At 37.2% G+C, this 24,148-nt stretch overlaps 4 protein-coding genes across 6 annotated transcripts in view; 3 read left to right on the plus strand and 1 right to left on the minus strand.

Moving 5' to 3' along the window:
* Positions 1–944: 944 nt before the first annotated feature.
* Positions 945–2,039, plus strand: LOC119070660 (prefoldin subunit 3). Its single transcript, XM_037175090.1, has 3 exons — positions 945–1,130; positions 1,285–1,682; positions 1,751–2,039. Exons 1-3 carry the CDS (start codon positions 1,044–1,046, stop codon positions 1,842–1,844), a joined length of 579 nt encoding a protein of 192 aa, XP_037030985.1. The 5' UTR covers positions 945–1,043; the 3' UTR covers positions 1,845–2,039.
* Positions 2,040–4,120: 2,081 nt separating this feature from the next.
* LOC119070662 (death-associated inhibitor of apoptosis 2) lies at positions 4,121–8,487 on the minus strand. The gene is made up of 5 exons (XM_037175094.1): positions 7,572–8,487; positions 7,426–7,505; positions 6,973–7,360; positions 6,299–6,911; positions 4,121–6,231 (listed from the first exon to the last, which is right to left on the minus strand). Exons 1-5 carry the CDS (start codon positions 7,917–7,919, stop codon positions 6,143–6,145), a joined length of 1,518 nt encoding a protein of 505 aa, XP_037030989.1. The 5' UTR covers positions 7,920–8,487; the 3' UTR covers positions 4,121–6,142.
* A 1,382-nt stretch (positions 8,488–9,869) lies between these two features.
* LOC119070663 (acetyl-CoA acetyltransferase, mitochondrial) lies at positions 9,870–12,208 on the plus strand. Of its 2 annotated transcripts, XM_037175095.1 has the most exons (5): positions 9,994–10,121; positions 10,387–10,645; positions 10,705–10,805; positions 10,868–11,712; positions 11,910–12,208. In XM_037175095.1, the coding sequence occupies exons 1-5, from the start codon at positions 10,101–10,103 to the stop codon at positions 12,187–12,189; spliced, it is 1,506 nt and encodes a 501-aa protein (XP_037030990.1). In that variant the 5' UTR covers positions 9,994–10,100; the 3' UTR covers positions 12,190–12,208. The 2 variants fall into 2 exon arrangements, with proteins under 2 accessions (XP_037030991.1, XP_037030990.1); XM_037175096.1 differs by lacking the exon at positions 11,910–12,208 and having other exon boundaries at positions 9,870–10,121; positions 10,868–11,861.
* Positions 12,209–14,183: 1,975 nt separating this feature from the next.
* Positions 14,184–24,148, plus strand: part of LOC119070661 — a 29,106-nt gene continuing 19,141 nt past the window's right edge. Inside the window, exons 1-2 of one of the 2 annotated variants that reach the window (XM_037175092.1) lie at positions 14,184–14,385; positions 14,587–14,840. The gene's annotated coding sequence lies outside the window, so the exon portion shown is untranslated. Of the gene's footprint in view, positions 14,841–24,148 lie in introns of both variants that reach the window. The other variant, XM_037175091.1, reaches the window with a different exon arrangement.

Genomic DNA, 24,148 nt, shown 5'->3' on the forward strand with positions numbered 1-24,148 from the left:
GCAGATAATGTAGATTACATGGAGACAAAGTTACCTGCAACCTTAGAGTAATCATACCTAGAAAGGTATTTCGTACAATAAAATGTGGTCCCGACATCAGTTTGTGTAAAATTCACATTTCGTACAATTTTACGTAGAGATTTTTACTAACACATGTAGGCGTTGAAAATTTTGATAGTTGTCATTTTTGTATTTTCCAAAACACGTAACACTATTTTGAAATTCTTGTTTCAAATCGTTCACAAAAATTACCTATTATTATACATAAAATATGGTGCAAACGTGGTTCATTAGGGGATGCCAAAGTAAAGGAGTAAAGGGAAATGCCTGCTCATTTTTCCAGTAATTTTATGCGCATAATAAAAAATTGCTCGAGTTTATTAGTTTGTTGATTTGTAGTTTTCCTTTAAATGAGAGTGAAGCCCAATATTGTGTTTGTTGATATCGGTAGTAACTGTATGTCAAAGATTCTCAAAGTGTTTTTAAAAAAAATTAAAAATCCTTCTAGTAGGCACATTTAAATTTTTTGCGCTAATTTGCCCACCAATTTAGTAGGGAAAAACTCACACTATCAAATATTACGTATTTCATGTCGGGACCACAAATTTTACGTAATTCTGTTCGTAATTTCCTCTCTAGGTATGATTACTCTAAGCCTGCAACATCTGAGTTTTTCGAAACTGTTTTGTCAGTGTATAGAACTAGAACAAGGCAAAAACCATCTTATGCGAAAATTACAGTAAAGATTTTGGTTGTAATATTTTTGGATCACGAGGGCAATCACCACAAATAAATGGCATCATCTAACGCCGTGGGCCGTGGTGACCGTTATTTTTTAAATTAACTGCAAGTCGTAGTAGGAGCAACGATTTGTTTTAGACGAAGCTATGAGTCGCCCAAATTAACCGATTCAATTTTTGTGTTTATCTACAAATCCGCTGAGGTCGCTGCGTGTGATGGAGTTCACTGTCACTGTCACAAAAATTTACCATAAGAGCTCACAGAAAGAGTCTGTTTAGAAGAAATCATAAAAATTCTGCAAAATGACTTCGCCAGTCGATAAAGCCGAACTACCAAAATTGCCCGAAAATCAAAAATCATATGCCGGCATCCCCGAAGCCGTATTCGTCGTAAGTTGTGTTTAAATTATGCATGATCTGAATCGCCTACATAACCTCAAGACCAAATTACTCATTTTTGTCGGAGATTCGCATTGATGACAAAAGAAATTGAAGGCAAAAACCTCTGGTTTTCGTAAACTCAAATATTTTCGCATTTGTACAGGATGATGTCGATGCATTCATGGCACTTGAGGACAACGACAGCAATGCCGATTTGGTTTTGCGTAAACTAGATGAGCAACACAGCAAATACAAGATGATGGACTATAGCATAGCTGGACGTCGTCGAAGGCTTAAGCAACAGATTCCCGATTTGCTGAAATCACTTGACATGATCGAGGTGCTGAAAAAACAGAGCGAAGATCAGGAGACACAGTTCCTATTGAGCGAACAAGTCTTTCTGAAAACGGTCATTCCGCCCACGAAAACAGTATGTCTTTGGTTGGGTGCAAACGTAATGCTGGAATATCCACTGGATGAAGCCGAAGTGTTGCTTCGTCAAAATATGGAAACAGCTGCACAAAATTTAAAATGCTTGGAATACGATCAGGACTTTTTGAGGTATGCACGCACGGCTCTGTTCAATGCACCTTCAGTGTCAGATTCTAAAAAAAAACTTTCAATTCCAGAGATCAATTAACTACCACTGAAGTAAACATGGCTCGTGTCTACAATTGGGATGTTAAGCGACGACAAGCGGCTGGTCTTACGTCGTCGAATTAAGATTTTTTTGTCTAAATTTCTAATCACTCTGCAATCGAGCTTCTTCGGGTTTCTTTTTACGCACCATACCCCCCATTAACACACTCAAATTTTTATTTTTCATAATTCCACATTTTGTCACATTGGAAGCGATGGAGTTCGTGTTAATTTAATGTTCAGAATAAAAAAGCGAATTATGTACAGAATTTAACAAAATTTGTGGCTTTGAATGTCATCGCTCTCAGTACTAGTTATCGTCAATGGTAAATTTATCGACAGGATGCATTTGTCATCTCATCAATTGTTCGATTCTCAATAAGTTCATGGTCAGAGACCAATCCTACAGATTACTTCCCGAGCTGGCAACTTGAGCCAACAATCTAAGGTATTTTTTACGATAAATCTAGTTGGAAAAATACAACACTTACGCCGCTTGCAAAAAAGAACCAAGTGTCCCAGAAGAAGTCAGTCCCACGAAGTGCCCCATATGAATCATGGCTCTTTAACTACTAATTTTCCATATGTCTATCATCCCACTAATATTCGTCATGTTTACATCCTAGTCGACAGAGTAGACCGATTGGTGTGCGTCAATGAGTCATTAAAATTATGGTGGCAATAGCGACCTCAGCTGTCTTCTGCTTCTATTTGCATCTATTGTACCTGACTAGTTTTCTTTACTCAAAAGTCTATGCAGGCACACTCAATGAGAGACTGGTCCTCGTCCGCTCCCAATTTTGGCAAAATTCACTTCACTTCTTCTCATCGGGAAATCTCAACTAAATTTATACTGCCTGCAAAAAATCTGCACAACGCAAAGTCATCTTTCCTTTTGGAGCCGGTTCTCTCATCACAATGTCATTGATGAAGGAAGGTGGATCATTGGAAAATCAAATAACTCAAAAAATCTGCTGTTCTGGATTTCAGTTTCCATTCAAGGCGGATAATCATCAAAATTGGTTGAAAGTTGGGGTTGCTTACTCGACTTCCACGCAAAGCTATATTTATGTATAGAACCAAGTTGCTTTCCCTGGTGTTTTGTCGATGTTTAACGTTTTCTATCCATGTTGCTCAGTTGGTATCGTCACGCATTCTTCTTGCATGCAATATCCGCTGATTAGCGGAAGAAGAGTCTTGTACTGCGGATAGGATTGCCGCAGAAAGGTGATCACAGACACGTGAATAGATTTTTGAGATTTATTGAGGTTTGTTCTGACCCACCAAATCTAGTATCAGAATTGTTCATATTGTTCATGCGAAAGTTGACCATTACATAGTAGTTTGCATCCTTCGAAACATATCGATTACATGAAGAATATTTTCGGTTCATTCTTTTGTGTTGTGATTATCAGCTTTCAACCAGAATACATTGGATTAGGGGTGTGCGATGGATAAAGGATCGAGACTGGCGTAGTCCACAAAAAATTGTTACCACTTGAGCAAAAATTGAATAATTTTCCTGATGAATTTACGAATTTTCAAGATCCACTCAATTTTTCATAGTCGGTACACTTTGACGACTCACAACGAACACTTTTCCGACAAACTTCTTCCGGATTTTATTTTTTTCTGTAGCATTGGACTTTTTAGGATTAGTAGAATAGGACTGATACAGCTAGCAAAAATCTCAAAGACGTTTTTTGATAGAGGTCGAAATAGGTGGGAGGCCGATAACTTGAATTGTAAACGAATTTTTCAAAATTTTTAAAATCGATTTTTGACATCTAGTGAGGAAAAAAAAATTTTGTGGCCTACGCCAGTCTCGAAACTTTATCCATCGCACACCCCTAAAATTGGATGCCGTTACGTAATTTATTAATTCGGAAACATCCTTATGATATTGGCAAACTCACTAATTCGTTTTTGAGCGTTTCTTGCTTCGATAATTAATTCTTGACGAGTTTTTTCGCCTTCGGCTCAGACATACAAACTCTGCTTTTGTCGAAAAGACAGTTACCGAAACTTGTTGCTCAAAAAAACACTTGTGAGCTCGTTTTTATCACAAAATTGTTACCTATGTAATGAGTTACTTTCGCAGCATCCGATGTAATCAACCTTCCTGCATTTCACCTTTAATCACTACTTTACTTCCATAAAATTCTAATGAATTTTATATTGGGAAAGAGAACAGTCGTGGTCAGGTCGGGGAATATGCGGAGGATAACATTTATATTCAATTGAAACTCGTTCCTTTTCAACATTCAATTCAATAAAATTTTATTATGTTATGCTCACAGATCATTACAAGTTTTTTTGTTTGTTTTTTTTTTCTTGAAAATAAATTAGTTACATCTAATCATCGAAATTAATTACAGAGACCCTCCCATTCTTAAACCTAAAAAAAACTTAGAAAATAATTTAATTTAAAGGAAACTAAACACAAAATCAATGTAAACATAAGTTCGGAGTCTAAAGTTAGATTTCTACAAGAGAATTTATAGAATATTTTTAATCACAAAGAAATTTACACTTGTCCCCGAGTTGGGCAAGATTTTTTTTTTCAATCAATTTATTGGAAATTCATCATTTAGATTAACGTCGACCGGTTGACTCAAGACGAATCAGTGGTTAAATACACATTACACAGATTTGAAATGCCCTGCTCCTGATACCTTTTCGACCAAAGTCATTATAAGTCATTATCAATGGCAGAAATGAGCCATAAACCTTCGGCCTAATATAGCACCATATGCTAATGAAGTAAAGGATCTTATGTTAGTAAAAGTGAGAGATTTGATAATTATATTTTTGATGTGGCGAATTCCATAAACTGTCTCGTTGTGATCGAAATTTCGTTTTGAAACAGCTTGAAATCGATGGAATGGAATTTTATGTCATGTGCTAGTGAACCGAATAACATAATTTTCCAATGCTCTAAGGAAAGTCTAATAGATTTCGAGCTATTTTCCTTTCAGGTTTCGTTAATCAGGGGGATATGTCATGGTCTCCTTCAAATGCATCTGTAATTTTGTGTCTATTAGTTGTGCATGGTCAGCGAATTTGATATGCTCCAATAGTGTAACTACATTAAGACACCGAGACACCATGAACATTTGTGTTTAACTTTTAAAGCTTCCATTCTTTCACATCCTGATTGAAAATTAATCGGCCCGTCCGATAGCAGAAAGTTCGGGCGGGTCAAAAATGTTTGGGAATATCATCATCATCAGGTTGTGATTTTCTGGGCGAGCACAAAAATTTTTAAGGTGACGGTCGGTCCACATAGCTCTATTTAGTAACGAGACGTACGAGTCTTCAATTTGCATTTAATCGCCCGCAGTGATTTCGTATTAGTCACAGTGGTAAATAATCGGAATTGCTGTCTCAACTGACTCAGTTGGTCCACAAACCCACACCAAACAGACAAGTAGTTTCGCTTGCCTCTAGGTCGTTTAATTAAAGAAATTGCTGGCGAATTCAGCAGAGCCCAAAACTGAATGTTTCAAAAATGAACACATAATGAGTGGGTATTCTCACATTGTCACATTTAACCCTTTACAGACGATCGTGTGAGATTTTACCGACTTCGTCCAGACACTTAAACTATAGGTTCTGACTAATGTCGTCTTCTGTAGCAAACGATGAAACTAAGGAAGAAGAAGATTTAGTCTCAAACTCACAAATACTTAACCAAATGAAGTAATAGACTCGATACCTAATTACACTCTGTCTGAGACGGTACAGCTTTACGTTTTGACTTTGCACATTAAAAATGGGTGTAGTAGAACTTTGGGTGCATTACAATCCGAGAAATGGGATTCGGTTTGAATGCCCTTCTATGTAGACGATTACGGATGTGGGAGCCACGGCTTTAATATATTTAATTATACTGAGGTCACAACACACACTCGTTTCACAATACACAAAAACATGCAACGTCGGTAATGTTCACATTTTTTAGACTTTAGAAGTCGTAAGATGGAAACAATATTTCAACTTTAAGACTGCAGTTCATCAGCAGTTCAAACGAATTTTAAATAATTTGCTATCGTGTCTTTGCAAACCGTTTGCATTCGCCTGCGGTCACCACTTCAACAAATCGCCAAAAGTTAGACATCTTCCGGATGACGTAATTTTAGTGATTGTGTGGCGACTGTTATAGTGCGGGGAAGGAGACATAAATCATCGTTTACGCTACATTTAACTATTATATACCGAGTGTATCGTTTGTAACCCACTACATGTATCCACATACCATAAAATATTTTCTTGTTTTTTTCTGTTAATATCAAATAACGCCGGCAAATGTGTAGTCTAAGTTAGTAGCCTAAGTTCATCGACATCAATTTAAGTTAATCCAATAAATTTGTTTGATTGTTTCAGGAAAGAAACGTTCTAACGTACGCTTTAATCGATCGGCGACACAAAGGACAAGCGGATACGCCCGTTGCACACTGGTAGCATGTAACTGAAAGCCAAGAGAGAAAACGAAAAATCAGAAAAATCGAAATCGAATCGATTCGGATGTTACTAACCTAAATGTCCGCATGGTAAGAACACGACACCAACTTCGTCGACCATGCAAATTTTGCATAGCCGCGCGTCTTTGAGTTTTCGATTTTCTTCTTCCAATGATAGCTGCTGACTTTCCATTGTTTCGATCGAGTTGTTTACGCTACTGCTCTCGACTGCATTTTCAGTTGCCGATTCCGTTCGTTCCTTTTGCGCCTCCTCTGGTTGAGCATTTTCAGTTGCTTGTACGCGTTGAGTGCTGTGACCGATATCTTGAACCGGTTCATCGTCCTGGTTCATCGAACTTGAACTGGACGATGCTCTCGGATTGAATATCGTGTCCAAAATGCGGCTCACCTCCTGGACGATTGTCGACGAACTTTGATTGTTTTCGTCGTCGTCGTCGCCACCTTGCTCCTCGTTGTGTTGACCATCGAGTACAGCGTCGACCAATGCCTCAACACTCATATACGGTCTGCCTGTGGAGTCGAGACGATTTTTCGTTGCCGACCGGACTCGTCCCTCATGCAAACCCATTTCCAGGGCCTTTTGTACCGGTTCTGTGTTCATTGCCTCTTCCAAACTCGGTTTGGTCTGTTCCTGAACACTCTGGATGTAGTCACTGCCCTTGGCGAGCTGAAAGAATTTCAGTCTCAAATTTCGGTCGTTCAAAGAAGTGGTCGCTCGCTTTTATTACCTGAACAAATTGGCATTTCGGAAACCATTTGGCGTGTTCGTACCACGGATCGTCTTCTTTTTGCCACGATCGCAGTCCACCATTACAATGGAAGCAGCGCACCTGATCGTCTATGTCTAAATAGTAGAATCCAGCTGTAGCTAGCACCTCCGGATGTTGTATATCACTACGGGGCCACTGCGAGAACGTTCGAATGCGAGCATCCAAGCAGGAATATTTTTCACGTTTTGGCGTTTGAATTTGTTGGATGCCTAAGTCTCGGATACCATCTCCTGCAATGTTTGTTATATTCGGGCCCAGCTGAACTCTGGGACAGTTCGGGAAAAATTTTTCATGTTCGGTGAATGGATTGTCACCCTCCTCCCATTTTGCTATCACGCCATGACACCTGTTACGCAATGGAAACAAATTTTCAAATTTGGCATTCCGGGGAGGTAAAACGAAGAATATTACCATGCACAAGTCACACGATCCGACTGGTTGTAGTAATAGAATCCTGCCTTGGCTAATGCAACTGGTGAGACGTAAGTGATCTGAAAGCGGAAATGGAGTTCTTTTTCGAAAATTCTCATTCCAACGCCCAATGTCTCCATACATACCGGCCAGTTCTTGAACGTTGCTAGTCGGCACTGTTCATTCATCAAGTCAACGGGCACTACCTCAGATTGTGTTGGCTGACTGCTGATCGGAGTGTTGCCAGACGACGTAGGATTTACAACGAACGGACATAACGGATCCAGCAGACGGTGCCTTGCCATAACAGCTATATCACCGAAACGCCATTCGGAAATTTTGCTCTTACACCACGGACACTGCACTTCCAATTCATTTCCCGTAGCATAGAATCCGCCTCTAGCTATTCGTTCCGGTTCGACTGGTACATTTCCCGACCAATTGCTGAACGTCTGCAATCGATTGGCTTCGATTTTCATATCTTCGTCGTCCATTGTTTTTGATTGTTTTGGTCTGGCTGGTTCAGCGTTTTGTATAATAACAGTGAAAAATTGCGAAACAAATCAACGGTCGTCGTCCATGGAAAATTCGTTTCCAAGTGGAATATTTCGGTGGCGAATATTGATTTTGTGTTTGAATACGAAAAAAAAGTTTGCAAAATTTTGCTACCAGACTATTTGGTACAGTTGCGTTTAGAGCAATTGGATATTCGTACGATGCAACTGTATGACTATGCGCCTAAACTCATAAATTGATAAGTACCGAGCTTTAATCAATCGTTCGAGAGTAGTTTTTTTTTCGTCTTCTCTCAGCAACACACACCAGACGATTGTTTGCAATTTTCTATATGCACACGTTATCTATATGCATGCATGCATAGAGATAAATGCACTTCACACGCGTGTTTATCGCCTAGAACATGCAACTAATGCGTTTGCTAGCACATTGAACACCCTGAAAGTAAATGGCTAGGCCAAAGTTTATTTTTCACACTTTTTCTTGCTCAAAACAAAATTTTATATTCTTCCGTGTCAAATACCTCAAATTCCATTCCAAAAAAATTACATTTTATGTCTGAGTTGCCAGATTGGAAAACGGTTGAAAACGGCAAAGTTTCGGTTGATGGTGGCAGATGTTGAATACGAGAGCGTATACATTTGATTGAAAGATTTTAGAATTAAAGATTCAAGTTTTAAATCCGTTCTACGACTTTCGCCAGCCATGCCAGGGCCGAACTGGCTACCTGACGGCCAATTGGACGATCTCTGAAGCAATAGCAGGTGGTCTGTCAGACTCCACAGTCACTATGACTACTCCGGGTTAGAATCATGTTAATGTTCAGTTACGTAAGTTATTTGCATAGAGTTAATACTCTGTGTTTGTTTGTCTTAAAGGCAACAAGCATCAAAAACCGCGGGCAGTTGGGACTCCTGAAGTTCAAGATTAATATCAAACAAAATTCCGATTAAACCGACTCGACTTGATTAATTCAGAAAATGATAAATGACCATCAGAAAATCTAGAGTAATAACCAAAGTCCATCGTGTTTGGTACAGAAATTGTTCGCGTTATGCCATACTTTTAACAAACGAAGTATCAGATTCGAAGACTATTTTTTATTGAGACACAAGCATCATTAACCACAGTGAGAGAAGGTTATACTAGCAAGGCTGTAAACTTTGGGAAGGTCTCGCAGATCGTCATTTTGTTAGATACGCGGGTACACACCTTTCCAAGGTAAATATAGTGAGCCGCGCTTCTGACTGGCATTACCTCCTCACTATATTTACCTTGACCTTTTCCATACAAAAAATTCACGAAAATAAAATTTGAATGGCGTGAACTTTTAGAATAAAACATGATGCATCATCCGCGTATCTGCATCTGCGTGCCCTCCCAAACATTTACAGCATTGTATCCAAGGTAAATATAGTGAGGAGGTAATTTCACTCAGACGCGCAGCCTAGCACATAAGTTCGATGCCAATGAAATCTTTTTTTTAAATAGCTGACTACGATTTACTTGTATTTCACAAAAATATTTTCGCTATCTCACAACAGATGGCCCGACTTTCTATTCCATTTTTTGCTTTCAACGAAGGGATGAAATGGCGTTTGTATCGAACTTTCGTGCCACCGCATATCTGATTCGGTTATATATGACATTACCTCCTCACTATATTTACCTTGATTGTATCCCAGCAAACCTTGTTAGGACAAACTGACTAAATTCTAGACCACGGCAGAGTAAAATAATCCAGGCAGGAGCGGTTCATTTTTGAAACGTCAAATAAGGGACCTATACTATACTGTATGAAAATGAACTCAAATGAACACTGATATAAATTGAAATGAATTCAGGTCCCTAGTCAAATCAGCGTTCCTGCCTGGTTGCACTGCTTGAAGTAAGATGGTAATGTCGGATATGTAATTACTCCTGAACAAACATATTTCTCGTCAATTCAATTATTTTTTTAAAAAAGTGCGAGTCAGATTCCATTTTTAAAATAACCGCATCTACGCACTGGAAAAGTATCTGTCAAAGTAGATCAGCTGATATTCATTACTTCGTTTGAATTCTCATTTTTTGTGTGTTATTTTAGTGTGTATTCGTGTTATCATTTTTTTGTACCTCGTTTTTGTAGTACAATTTTAATTTAAGAAAATCGGCCTAAAATGTTGCACAAACTCCCACAGGTAAGGGTTGGATTAGCATATCTAAATTGAAATTATCAGGTCAACTTTTCCGAAACCGAAATCCGTCTTCTTCTTCTTTTATTTGTCCAAAAAAAATGATAATTTATGTAAATAACTTGTTGCTGCCTCACGACAACACGAACTGGATTACAATGTTGGTTACGTAATTTCGAGCGATATTCGTACAGATTTTAACTCAAATTGAAATGGAATTTCAAAGGAAAACGAAACTGAATAGAAATTCCCTTTGTAACAATTCCAATAGATGTTCACCACGACAACACGTCACTACAGTTCAAAGAGATTACACGATGTTGTTATCGTCGCAGCGACCCGTACCCCGATTGGAAGTTTTCAAAGTGCACTTTCTCCGTTGAGTGCTACCAATCTGGGTGGAATTGCTATCGAATCAGCTGTGAAACAGGCCGGAATTGCTCCGTCGGACGTGAATGAGGTTTACATGGGAAATGTTTGTGCGGCTGGACTGGGACAAGCTCCGGCTAGACAAGCTGCCATTTTCGGAGGTAAGTTCGATTGCATTGTATCTAATCCGATTAAAGATAACCGATAAATGTTCCAACAGGACTCCCCACAAATACTGTCTGCACAACCATCAATAAAGTTTGTTCATCTGGAATGAAATCAGTTATGGTGGCTGCACAGACACTAATGTTAGGACAACAGGTGAGTCAATCAAACCTATTCGCAATTGGTTTAAGTGATCACAATCTTCAACAATTTTGCAGGATGTTGTCGTTGCCGGTGGAATGGAATCAATGAGCCATGTCCCGTACTATCTGAAACGTGGTGCAACTCCCTACGGTGGTGTGAATCTAATCGATGGTATTGTGTTTGACGGTTTGTTCGATGTGTACAACAAAATTCACATGGGAAATTGCGCTGAGAATACGGCCAAGAAAATGGGAATCACCCGAAAAGATCAAGACGACTACGCGATCTCAAGTTACAAGCGTAGTGCAGCTGCCTGGGCGAATAAGGTTTTCGACGCCGAAATTACACCGGTTCGAATTCAACAGAAGAGGAAACCGGAAGTTGTGATCAGCGAAGACGAAGAGTACAAACGAGTCAATTTCGACAAATTCGGACAATTGGGCACAGTGTTCCAGAAGGAAAACGGAACGATAACAGCCGGAAATGCGTCCACATTGAACGATGGTGCATCGGCATTGGTGCTGATGACCGAAGAGGCAGCTGCACGATTCGGATGCAAACCATTGGCGAAAATTATTGGTTTCCATGACGCAGAAACGGATCCGATCGATTTCCCCATTGCACCGGCATTGGCTGTGCCGAAGCTGTTGGAGAAAAACGGAGTGACTAAGAACGACATTGCTATGTGGGAAATGAATGAGGCTTTTTCGTTGGTGGCCGTTGCCAATACTAGAAAGTTGGACGTTGATCCGAATAAAGTAAACATTCATGGCGGTGCAGTGTCTTTGGGCCATCCGATTGGTATGTCAGGAGCTCGGCTGGTTACACATTTGTCGCATTCGTTGAAGGCCGGTGAACTGGGTTGTGCTTCGATTTGCAATGGCGGTGGTGGAGCTAGCTCAATTCTTGTACAAAAATTGTAAGAGTTTTCTGTATTCCGTGTTGATTGATTCCACTTTGGTTTTTCGCTTTTATTTTGTTAACATTTTATGATTTCCGAATCATTTGAACCAGACGACGTGCATTTATACAACGACCGATTTTACGAAATAAATATTTTACTACGGCCACATAACCAATACGTCGCGTTGCATTGCTTCATTTCTTTTGTTATAGGTACCACAAAGCAACGAGTGACCTACCCACCTTAACTCTGTTCACCAAAGACCCGTGTCCGTTGTGTGATGAACTGGTTGCAGAGCTACAACCATTCGAAGGACGATTTCGTTTGGAAAAAGTGGACATAACGAAAAAGGAAAATTTGAGATTTTTACGAATCTATCGTATGGACATACCGGTGCTACATTTGAACGGTCAATTTTTGTGTATGCATCGATTGAATCGACATCTTCTCGAACAAAGACTGAGCGAAATTAAACAGTCGTCGTTAGAATAAATGGAGTGAGAGAACGGTAGCGACGAGAAACATTTTCTTAGCGAGTTTTATTGATCCGTTTTATCGTACTGGACCGTGATTTAATCTGAACCTTTGAAAGCAATAGTGTATTGTGAGGAGTAAAATGACACCAAATTGAAGTTCATTTGTTCCCAATCAAACCATAATTTAACGGCCAGAAACACTCGATGCATTTGCATATATTCGACAATTAACTCCTGCTATGCATCTCCATACTGAACACGATCCCAATCAGTCTTAAGTGGAGCAGTCGATACGTACGAGAAATGTCTAATGACCATACCAATCATACAAGTGAATTCTCTTAAGAGCCACAAAAAAAAAACCTGCAAATTACAGGCGAATAAAGTTTATATGCAAAGACATTCAACGAGTGCTCAGACACACAGAGATGCTGCCTCTGGTGCAGTTAATTTATGCAAGAACGAAAAGCATCAACAATATGCAACCATCCCGAAGTCATGGGACTCAGAACAAACGAAAATAAATGAGAGAAAATATATAACAAGTTCAACGGGTTCCATGCATATGAATCGTAAAGTCGCTTACAACTTCTAGTGGGGGATATATCATTCGTGTTCGTATATGCATATAGTGCGGTCTGTTCGGTTAGGTAAGTACCTAAGACAAGTCGTTGATTTATTGAACAATATTTGTCTGTCCTGTTTTGGGATGATTAAATAGTTATTGACGTATCTCTTTTGGACGTTGGGTTTAGGCAATTTAGATTTTTGTAGCGCCCGAACGAAGTGCCTTAGAATCAACCGTACACTCACAACAGATACGAATAAAACTTTTCATGCGAAGAGACCAAGCTACGAGGAAAATTCTGTAATTTTGTCTCCGGAAAAAGTTGGAAATTACATTTTCTCCCGTGACTTCAACAACATCCTCGAAACGCAACTATCAACTTTTTTTTTCTCACGATGAGCAAATAACCTGAAGACATTTGCGGTAATTTTCACTTTCGCTCAGCTTTGCAATTAGCAGTAGAGCCAAGGGCTGCAATCACACATACATAGTTCCAAACAATTATGAAGATTCTTTTACTCACTAGGCTCCCGGAGAAATTAATTCTAATGGATGTGTTAACGAAGTAATTACTTATTTTCGGGGCGTTGTGAGTAATAATAGGTTAAATCGGATGGTGCGAAAGTAAGTCATTACATGAGGTAACAATTTTGTGGTAAAAGTAAAGTCACTCGAGTCTTTGAGCAACAAGCTTCGGTACCTGCCCTTTCGACAAGTGGAGAGTTTGCATATCCGAGCCGAAGGCTACACTTATCGAAATATAATTGCCAAAGCAAGTTGCTCAAAAACACACGAGTCAGGTTGCTAGTATCACAAAGTTGTTTCCGAAGTAATGAAGTACTGATCCAAAGGATTCTGGTTTACTACATGCACACGAGAACTGATTTCTACATAAAAAAAAATGAAATAAATAAACCGAAAATAGTCCACATATATAATGTGCTATGCTACTTGCTTTTATCAACCTCGGGATCGCCACGGACGATTGTGAACAGAGTTGAAATGTACGAGGTCTGACGACTCTCGCACACTAAATAACTTCTTTTTCTATGTCTTTACACGATGACACAATTTAACAATATCATAACGTTAAATATACAAGTTTTCAGTAACTATTTTGGGTCAAAGCAACAGGTACCAAGCTGTTGGCTACATTTAACTACATTACATGCACCAAAAATAATCTTCAAATTACCAGGAAATTTATAGCAAAACGCATTATCGCATTGAAGACGCATCAGACTGTACTAACGCTATGTTGTGACGGGTTAGACTCATATGAACAATTTTACTTGCATATATACCAGCATTCATATACCATCGACATAAAGCAAACTATACACAGAGTGGGTACCGCATATAATGTATCTTTTAAAGGCTATAATATTGGAGTTTCTCTCTGCTAAAATAAATACGAACTCAGTTTCTCATTTGTCTTCCAACAAGCTCGACGTGTTGCATGCAACAAATTTTTGTTTTTGTTTTTTTTTTCTCGTCCATTCGCGGGTCGGTATACTTGGAAATCTTAAAAACAACACAAGATTAAAACAAAAATTGTTACTTGTGTGTTGATTTTATGTGTGCTGTGCTCGAATGAATTGAGTCTTTTTGGTGTTAACTTTGACATAGACTGATGCATTTTTAGTATTTTTTTTTTATTTAATGAAATTTATCGATTAACCTTTTGCACATGTATCTCTGGAGATGTTGAATTATTTTCTGTAATTTTTTGTACACATCGGAAACGCGTCAAATCAATCCAGTGCATAACGAAAAGTGTTGATACGTCGAAATATATACTAAATGTGGAGATAAAGCCGCTCCATTTAAATATTTATTTTCCAGTTGCAATTGTGTGTGCGTGCGTGCTAGCGACCAAGGAAAGAAATAATAGTAAATCGGAGAGTAACATTACTTGTCGCTATATTGCTTGTAACGAGATAACGTTAATTTTAACAACATTTTTAAATTCGACGGATTGTTTTTATTGTAAACATGTACGCGGTCTTTATGGGCTTGAAAAAAGAGGTGTAACTGGGAACTGTTGAATTGTTTACTAAATTGATTACGCTATAAGCACGGGAGTCATTCATTGAAAGGTGAGTTTGAGTTTATTTATGATCAATGTATGTTGAACTATAATTTGTTGTCACCTTATTGTAATACGAACTTACCATCCATCCGTTTTTTTTTAAACAGACCATTCAGCAATACGTCCCCTGTCAATAGTTTTCGCTTCATTCACTCTCTATAAATCCAACTTGTTCTTATTTCGAGCATTCTTTGAATTTACAATTCTAAATTTTATTCAACCTACTTGAAGCCGCATAAAACTCGTATATCACTCTAATATTGCTTTGTAAGGGTTCGTTTCGATTAGTTTTCTTTAATATATTGGCGCACTTAATGCTGACTGATTTTTTTTTCTCTGTTGTTAAAGTGTTAAGAGTCATTTTCGTTAGATTTGATTAAGTGTAACTGGATACCTACACGTGCTGGAAAAAAAGGGCAAACGATTTTATCTGAGATTATTGCCGCTGAACGATTACAGTCGACATATGGACAATATGACCATAGGCAACTGGTTGAAAAACATTTTTTTAAAGTGAGAAGCGAAGTATTTGGTGAAATAATCATTTTTTAAATACGTTTTCGGCGATGCTATTCATTCAGACCACATTGAAGCCACAAGAAGTTTGGTAGTTATATACACACACCATCCGTTACACCGTTCGTTGAGAGACAATTTTTGTTAATTATATGTTCCAAATCGTGTAACAATTGAGCAGGATATCCATTGAATCGTTTTTCTTGTGCCAGTGGTGGAACGGTAACAGGACCACCAGCTGTTACATATTCCACTACTCAGTAACTCTGCCTTGTATTCGATTGTTGACCTGTTCACTATGATTTTTTACTTGCCTTACCACTAGCAGCAGGTAACAGGACCACCAGATGTTGCATAACGTACTCCTCACTAAGCTGAGCTGATTTGTTGTCTGCCTTGTGTTCGTCTGTTGACCTGTTCACTATGATCTTTTGCTGTTTGATCTTGGCTTGTAACTACTATCCTGTTTATGTAAAACAAATGAAGAAACTACCGAACTGATTCTATTTTACTTTTGTAGAGTAGACGCGATGTATTTCTTTATTTTATATGCCTCTATGTGGTCAGATTGTCATTATGCATCAGCTCGGAGAGGGAGTCTTGCGACACATAAAAAATTATATGCGCGCACATTTGTCCAAATGTTTATTTTGACGATTTGGATTATAATCCGCGCTTTCGGCTTAAGATCACAATCACCAACTCGCCAAAATCAAGGTTCTGAAAGATCTCAGTGTGTTTGGGACTAAACCTGTCTTGCCCGTTTCTCTTTTATATACTCATTGAAGAATATAACCTGAAATGAATCATAAATCCATGAAGCAATCGTCTTCTTTTCTACCTCTTAACACATTCATTCCTGAACCCAATACCACATCTGTATATAGATTTCAGAACTTTGGTCAAAATAATCATTTGGACACTAGCCCTACTCACGTTAAAAAAATTTGCTTCAGATCCTTCGGAGGAACGTCGATTTCGTTTCTTTATCGGATCCTAAACAATTCTCTAGAACATCATAATTGACAAAAAATTGTTTCCGAGTCGCGCGACGCAATCGAAAATGCATGCGTTTCTATGCGTTACCATGCTTTTCTATGCGTTTTCATGTAAACTTCAAATGCGTCAAATTGAACTTAGTTAACGCATTCACTTGGAAGGACTGACATTTGATGTTTAGCAAAATGTCAGGATTTCGCCCATTTCAATGGAATGCGTTAATGTGTCAATAAAAACTTCGCTATTTTCAACCTGTCACATACTGCTATTCATTTGTTTTTAATAACATAACGACGACAAAAATAATGACAAGCTCTGGGCAATATAGTCTTTTATATAGTAAAATGCATGTTAAACAAATTGAAGTACAAGATTTGAAATCAGCAATCGATCGATCGATGGAAGTTATGCTTGCCGTCAATAACAGGTTAACAAAAATGTTACGAACCTTCAAATCTATTACTTCTATTGTTTAAACTATTTATTGCTTGACATAAAATCTTTCATGTCATTTCATTTCATTTATTTCATCTTAAAAAAAGTTCTGTTGACATGACCTGCGTAACTCTAGTTTGCATTAAACCACGACAGAGTAAAGTTAACCAGGCAGGAGCGCTGATTTGACTAGGGACCTGAATAGTCTAGTAGCCTAAGGGACCTAGTTTGACGTTTCGAAAATGAGCCGCTCCTGCCTGGTTTATTTTACTATGCCGTGATTAAACAATTCGAAAGAGCTACTATCACTTCATCTAATTCATCAATCATCATTTTTTGTTAGCATTATTGATAAAAATAATGAAGTAACAGATTTTTTAATAAAACAGAACATTTACATGCACACTTTCAACAAAAGAAGTAACAGATTATCAATCATAAATCCATGATTAATAAATCGTGATACAATTCGCTGTTTGTAAAAGGTTAATTCGCTTAACACAAAGATTTAAAGACGATTCCGTGTTTTGTGTTAAAAATAATTGTAATTGATTCTAATTACACATAAATAGCATGTGTGCCGTGTGTGTATCTTCCAGCAAATAAATAAATAAATAAATGAACGCAACTGAATCGGCAATTAGATTAGTGTTCGTTGAATGGGACGGCCACATAATTTTACAAGAATTTATTATATTTTCAAAATTAGCATGTTCCATTCTTCGAACTCTAACATTTTGTTGTGAGATTTGCATATTTTTTTGAAAACCCATCATACACACCGCGTTGTTGCGTATACACACAGATAATTTACAAAACTATTCAAGGTATATTACACCGTGTTGTATGGCAAGTTCTCATTTTTTGTTTTCTTATTTTAAAAATATTTTCTTTTATTTTTGGTTCTTCATATCCAATTTACTAGCAGCATTTTCACAACTATTTTAAGACATTTTACAAGGAACGAAAAACAGCAGTGATAGTGTTATGCATTGCATCATATATCCCATGCCTCGTCCCATAAATTGTAAATAATTTCAGTTCTATACGGGGCACAATGCATCAGTCGCTCTATGATGCGTGTTAAAATTGTATTTTTAATCATGAGGAAAGTGAAGATATGGAAATTTTCTCTTCGTTTGTACACATCACATTACGGAAAATCATTTAAATTCGATTCAATATTTTCGCAGCGGCTTTTTTTTTCTTCTCTCCTCTTCTCGTTTTATTCAAATGTGCATCAATGTAAGGCAAAATCGTCGATGCGTGTCAATTATAATTGCAGTAAATGTATGGTTTATGAATTATACCTATTGCTGCGGAATTATAATACACATACGATGGCCTGGCTGTATAGATATTATACTGGAAAGTGCAATATACTTTGTGAGTGAAAATTGATGTTTATAATTTTAATTGAAACTGTGATGGTTGGAAATAGTTAATTTCATCTGCTGCATCAATTCGTTTCTATTTTTCAATTAGAGTTACAAAATCCTTGTAGCTAATTGAAATTTCACCATTAAATTATGTGAAAGAGTAGAAGAAATGTGACCTCTAAGAGATTTTATTGAAAGTGTGTCCATTATGACATCTATTTTGAGGTCTCTGTTTGCAATATTATGCTTTAGTTGATATCTTGTGCAGCTCCTTTTTGTCACACTCCTGCGTAAATTTTGTTCTCACTAGCACTTCTACCTGTGCAGTCTCTAATGCAAAAATAAACACAAAACGCGTAAAATATCGCTCAAGAGAGATAGGAAATCGTTAGGGATGACCTGTGGCACTTCATGTGTTTATTTTTACTGATTTTTACTATAAACAACATTGTTTCTTTGTGCTACTTTTCAAGTGCTATCATCTTTCCTGTGCCTCAAGTTAAATATGGTGTTTATTATTCAATTAGGCTTCCTCATAGTTCAAACGTTACATTAGATACACTGTATTGGAATGTCGACTGGATGCTGATTTAATAAGATGATTTAGGTAAATCGATAAATTGTGGATTCCCAGCAAGTTAGTGTTAGAGTAGCATTAATGCCACTCGATTCTTTTTTTTTTTCTACATTAACCATAGCACTGCTCCTAGCATTCACAGTATTATCGTATGTCAGACGTCAAGAAGCATCCAAATTTGCCACATATATGCGTGTATAATTGCATGTGTTGTGTTATAACTCACATCGATAAATCATAACTATTACATTGACGAAAGAAAGGCCTATCCTGATATCATCAGCATCAGCCTCCAAGTACTTTATATAGGAGCAGTGCTACGACATTCATTGTCTCTTTAGATTGAAACTTTTTGATTCCATTATTCCATTATGTCATCCATCTCTTGCTAGGCCAGTCTTAGTTTGAGAGTGGTTAGCTAATCAAATAGTAATAATCTTCCTTTTTGATTTCGTCATCCTTAAGCTCAACCTATAGAACCTATAGATACTTATACCACATGAAGCGAACACACGTCATTCCTGAATAAGTGCGAGTTCGTAGGCAGAGAGAAACTTTTCCATAATTATAGGGAACGTCAGATTTTTCGCCGATAAATGCCTAACAATAACGCTAACACTAAACACGATAAAGGCAAATGCGTCAATGGATCGAAAATTATTAAATTCTGACAAGACATAATGGGATTGAGTGTTCCCCTATGTGATGTACATACAAAGGTTTATTCTTGTCACTAATACGAAAGACATAAAACAAAAAGGAAAGAGAGAGAGAGAGAGACAGGCGCGGATCCACCTATGCGCGGTAATCGCGATCGCCCGGGTCAGAGGGTGATTTTTATATGGAATTTTTCTAAAAAACAAAAACCGCCCGGGTCAGAAAATTGTTGTCTTCTAACCGCCCGAGTCAGAACAAAAGCTGGATCCGCCCCTGGAGAGAGAGGAGAGATTTACTTCTGTCTCTGTATCCATTTTCCGGTCTTTTAAACAACAATGGTTAAAAAGATGGAAAGTGGATTTTTCTCGTGCATTTTTTTAAGCCTCATTTTTATCTTGAGTTATGTAATGGATTTTTCCTAACTAGTGTTTATATATCGCGACTTCGTGGCTTTTTTACCACGCCGTTTAGAAAAACGTTTTTCCTAACTTATGCTAAAAGGCTTTTTCATACCTAGGACCCGAAAAGTGCGAGTGACTATACATCGGAAAATAACTATTACATGCTTTTGAGCTTAATCTCATTTTACTTTTCATCCCTAGTGTTGTACTTTTGACCTTAGAGCTTAAAGATCGTTTTCGTGTGGAATCGTATTTTTCCCATATTTCCTCTCCTAAAAAAGAAAGGTTCGGCTAGTGATCTGGTGTGTTTTCGTATCATGACGAGTGTAAAATATTTTTTTTCGAATAAATTATAATTTGAGTTTAGTTGACAAATCCATTTTGTATAAATTCAACCAAAAAGCTAAACTTTACGGTCAATCAGGTGAAATATTTTTGTTTGGTTGCTCAATCATCATAATCGTATCTACGATTAAATCGGTTAAAATTACACAAACCAAGACTAGACTCGCTGACATTATTTCAAAACAAAAGCTGGAAAATAATCTTAATCGATTGTAAAAAGTAAAAAACCAAAACATTGAAGTCAATGGAAGGTGTCTTGCCTATGCTTTACAGTCAGTACACGAAAAGTTTTATTTTTATTCAAATCTGAGTCTGTCCCTTTTAACTTAGCTGACCTTTTGTTACCGTTATGTAGAACACTCTATTTGATAAAAACACATGTTTTCTTAAGTACCGTAACATTGAGCAACGATCAACTTATACACCGTGTTTATTGTTACATTTTAACTTTGATCTAAGCATTACGTTCATTTTACATCTCTGCATATTACATCGGCATACACCTTGAGGTAGACACCGAGTTTTTATTTTTGAAATTAATTTGAAATCATTTTTTTCCCAATATTATTTCATCACTCGCTAAGATCCATGCTGTGTGTGTACGGTGGATACACTTCAGCAGATCGAATAACATCGACCGACATATACAATATACTACGTGTGGTGTATTGATTTTATGTGAACATTGAGAGACTAGTGAAATGATTGCACAGAGACTTATTAACATAAGTCAATCTTAAAATGATCAATTTCACAACCTAAACTCGAAATGATCAAATCACTGTCTCGCTGATTCGGTCAACCATTTAGCGGTGTTACAAGAAAAATATCGAACAAAACGTTCGAACCGAATAATGGATTTTGGAATATTAGCCGTTCTAGTTAGCGGCATCGGATGTTGGTTGGTTATATTTGAAAGATTAATAATATCTTCAGTTAATGCAATAAAATCAAGGGAACTGACGAATATTTCAAAAGAAATGTTTGTTATGTATCTTGGAACTTGGCCTTGGACGTCTGACATATAATGGACAAGATCATAAATTATTTTGGGATGCTAAAATTTAATGTTTTTTTTTTGAAACATAAAACTTTGTCTCTACGGTCTCTATGGTGTATTCAAACCTGTAAAATTGATGATTCAAATATATTCTGCGGCTGTAGATATGTAAATTCATTTTTATTTGTTTTAATTATTAATTAAGTATGAATGTGTATACATGGGCGTAGCTCTTCTTACTGCTTTTATGGTAATATAAATAAGCAATAAATTTTTGTTAAAAAACATTCAATTAATTGGGAAGTTAATTGAACGTACTTTAACCATATTCAACGGTTTATCTGATTAATGGTCGTTGACCAAAAGTTGTAGTATTTCAACAGCTGGCTTCTGGTTGACCTCTAACAAAATTCGTTGTGTACACAAAATTTTGAATTTTTAATTTTTATCGTACGAATGAAATCTTTGAATTTTACAAAAAAAATACCAGGCCGATTACGCGAAGCCCTCTGTGAAAGCGATCGAAACAGTACTTCTGTCTCAAAATTTCTGATTTCTGCAAAAATTTGTGGAAATCTGGGGCTTGTGATGCTCAGAACAGGTCAGGTTGAACCTGAAACAAGAAAACTTGAAATAAAACCGGTCTGGTTCAGGTTCAATCTGAATAAACCAGAAACAAAAATCTCACCAGGTGTGGTGGCTTCAGGCGGTTCAGGTTGCAAATTTTTAGGTTGGCCTGTCCATGAAATGAGAAAGCCTAGTTCAAATCGAATATGAATTTCTATACAGATGGTTCTCTTATGAACGACGCTGCTGGCGCAGGAGTATCATGCAAAACACTAAATGTAGAACTATCAATCCCCCTAGGGATTAACTGCTCAATATATCTAGCTGAAGTAGCAGCAATAATAAAATGTTGTGAAGAAATTACAAAAAAGGAAATTGAAGACCATGATGTCTCAATATACACAGATAGTCAAGCTGCAATAAAAGCTTTAAGAACACCTAAAATCAATTCTGCCCTAACGCTAAAATGCTGGTAATCACTGGAATATCTCTCACACTCAAATAGAGTAAATCTCACTTGGGTTCCAGGACATTCGGATATTGCAGGAAATGAAATAGCTGACAGGTTGGCTTGGCTAAACAAGGAGCACTCATGACAGTTGATCCGCTTCCAGAGCCACTTTTAGGTATCCCAACCTCTTACTCTTGCACCTTTGTAGATTAACGTGGCTTGCATAGACGGAATAGCTCAGTGGTTACGCACTAACCTTTCACCAAAATGTTCCGGGATCCAAGTTCGATTTCCGTGTCGGACTATTCCACTTGGAATTTTTCATAAACCTAGGCTACATTTAGGCGAGTTATCAATTAGCACCTAACTTTCCTCAAAGACTATTTGTATACTTCGAGGCGTGGTTCACCTGCACGTTATTTCAAGAACTCATTTTTTATCAAGACTCGATTGTCGGGTCCATGGATGGACAGAATATCAAAGTCTGACTGTACTCTGGGGGATCCCAATTCGTAATATTGCAAACAGTCCAATTAAGCCTCAGTTCATGCTTAAAAATACCAAACCACCAAAATTTCCATCAATAAATTAAGATCGCAAACACGAAATTCCAAATCCGTTTTAAACTCCATTTAGATTTTGTAATCAAACGATTGTCTTACCAAAAATAGCGCTAATTTAGAGGTTTATTATTGCAGCCGAGAGACTGGGTCTGCTATATGTACAATAATTCTCATGTTTCAATTACGAGCCGCAAACAATACGTACGCCACCAGTGCAAAAACCGTTCTCTTGAATAATTTACTCGCGCAATTCAGATGGTCTGGTGTATTGTTTGTAGCTAATTCACTAAGTAGCAAAATTTAATTAAAGACGTTTCAAACAAAGCGGTGGTCTGTTGTAACACATGTTTTTTTCTTCTTTTCTTCGTTTGTTGCTACAGTTTCTTTTACATTTTAGCTGTGTGTTCATTATTGGTGTTATAATATGAGCATAATGCTTACAGCAGCACAAAACAATCGGCAAAATTTATCATTTGAATTACCAACATGTTGAAAATGGTTAATTTCTTCCAATTTATTTCCATTTTATTTCTACACTTCAGGAGATCATTTTTAACGATTCTTGCGTCGTCGTCGTGGTTAGGCAATTCATCAATTCGTAAAATTTTACAACCGCAAAAATAATGATTCCTATTTATAGCATTAGATCTATACTCTCTGGCACACCATGGTGGTGTCTATTGTTACCCCCTCAAGCCTCAAAATGTGTGTAATAAGCAAATTTTAGTTCCGCATCGAATGACTCAAGTCGTAAAATTTAACCATTTTATTTACTCAGAGTAGTATGGTACATAATGTACTTGATGTGTTCGTAATGAATATGTGGAATATTGATGAGTGTTTCACGAACAATTTCCTTACCATACGATTGTTAGTGGGTTTAAGAATCATTAGTAGTTCTTGCAATGTTCATACCATATCGTCTTCCCATATATAAGACTGTAATTGCAAGTACAATAACAATTTAAAACTATTGATGAGGCACGACCAAATCTATACGTTTTAAGCCAAGTGTGGTGAATAAATTAATGTAATAAATTCATTGTACCAAGCTAGCCTTTAAACGATTTCTACAAGAATAAAATGAAAGAGAAGAAAACGTTCGACAGTTCGACCGATTGAAGTGCAGTAGAGTTTCTTGTAATTTTTCAATATTTTTGTGTAGGCGGAGTGAGTTTAGGTTTTTTGAATTCATTGTCATTCAAATGTTTTTTTTTTTACTAAATCACTTGATGTCCCTATAATGAGCTTAGTCAAAAATGATATATTCCGTACCACGCGTACCAAGGTATTAAACCAAATAGTTGTCTTTCTCCTACATTCTGATCTCTCAGGTGTGTAATAAAAACATTTTTTTCATTCAAATTCTTTCAAAATTCAAATATTATACCGCTACGACTATGTCCGGGTTCATGAATTTTAGAA

The sequence above is a fragment of the Bradysia coprophila genome (assembly GCF_014529535.1).
Source record: "Bradysia coprophila strain Holo2 chromosome IV unlocalized genomic scaffold, BU_Bcop_v1 contig_106, whole genome shotgun sequence".
NCBI classification, from domain to species: domain Eukaryota; kingdom Metazoa; phylum Arthropoda; class Insecta; order Diptera; family Sciaridae; genus Bradysia; species Bradysia coprophila.

Coding starts and splice junctions, on each gene's coding strand:
- LOC119070660 (XM_037175090.1), top strand. CDS start 1,044: ATGACTTCGCCAGTCGATAAAGCCGAACTACCAAAATTGCCCGAAAAT. Junction 1,131..1,284: donor TCCCCGAAGCCGTATTCGTC/GTAAGTTGTGTT, acceptor GCATTTGTACAG/GATGATGTCGATGCATTCAT. Junction 1,683..1,750: donor TACGATCAGGACTTTTTGAG/GTATGCACGCAC, acceptor TTTCAATTCCAG/AGATCAATTAACTACCACTG.
- LOC119070663 (XM_037175095.1), top strand. CDS start 10,101: ATGTTGCACAAACTCCCACAG. Junction 10,646..10,704: donor ACAAGCTGCCATTTTCGGAG/GTAAGTTCGATT, acceptor ATGTTCCAACAG/GACTCCCCACAAATACTGTC. Junction 11,713..11,909: donor TCAATTCTTGTACAAAAATT/GTAAGAGTTTTC, acceptor CTTTTGTTATAG/GTACCACAAAGCAACGAGTG.
- LOC119070662 (XM_037175094.1), bottom strand. CDS start 7,919: ATGGACGACGAAGATATGAAAATCGAAGCCAATCGATTGCAGACGTTC. Junction 7,361..7,425: donor GATCGTGTGACTTGTGCATG/GTAATATTCTTC, acceptor ATTGCGTAACAG/GTGTCATGGCGTGATAGCAA. Junction 6,232..6,298: donor CTTACCATGCGGACATTTAG/GTTAGTAACATC, acceptor CTTGGCTTTCAG/TTACATGCTACCAGTGTGCA.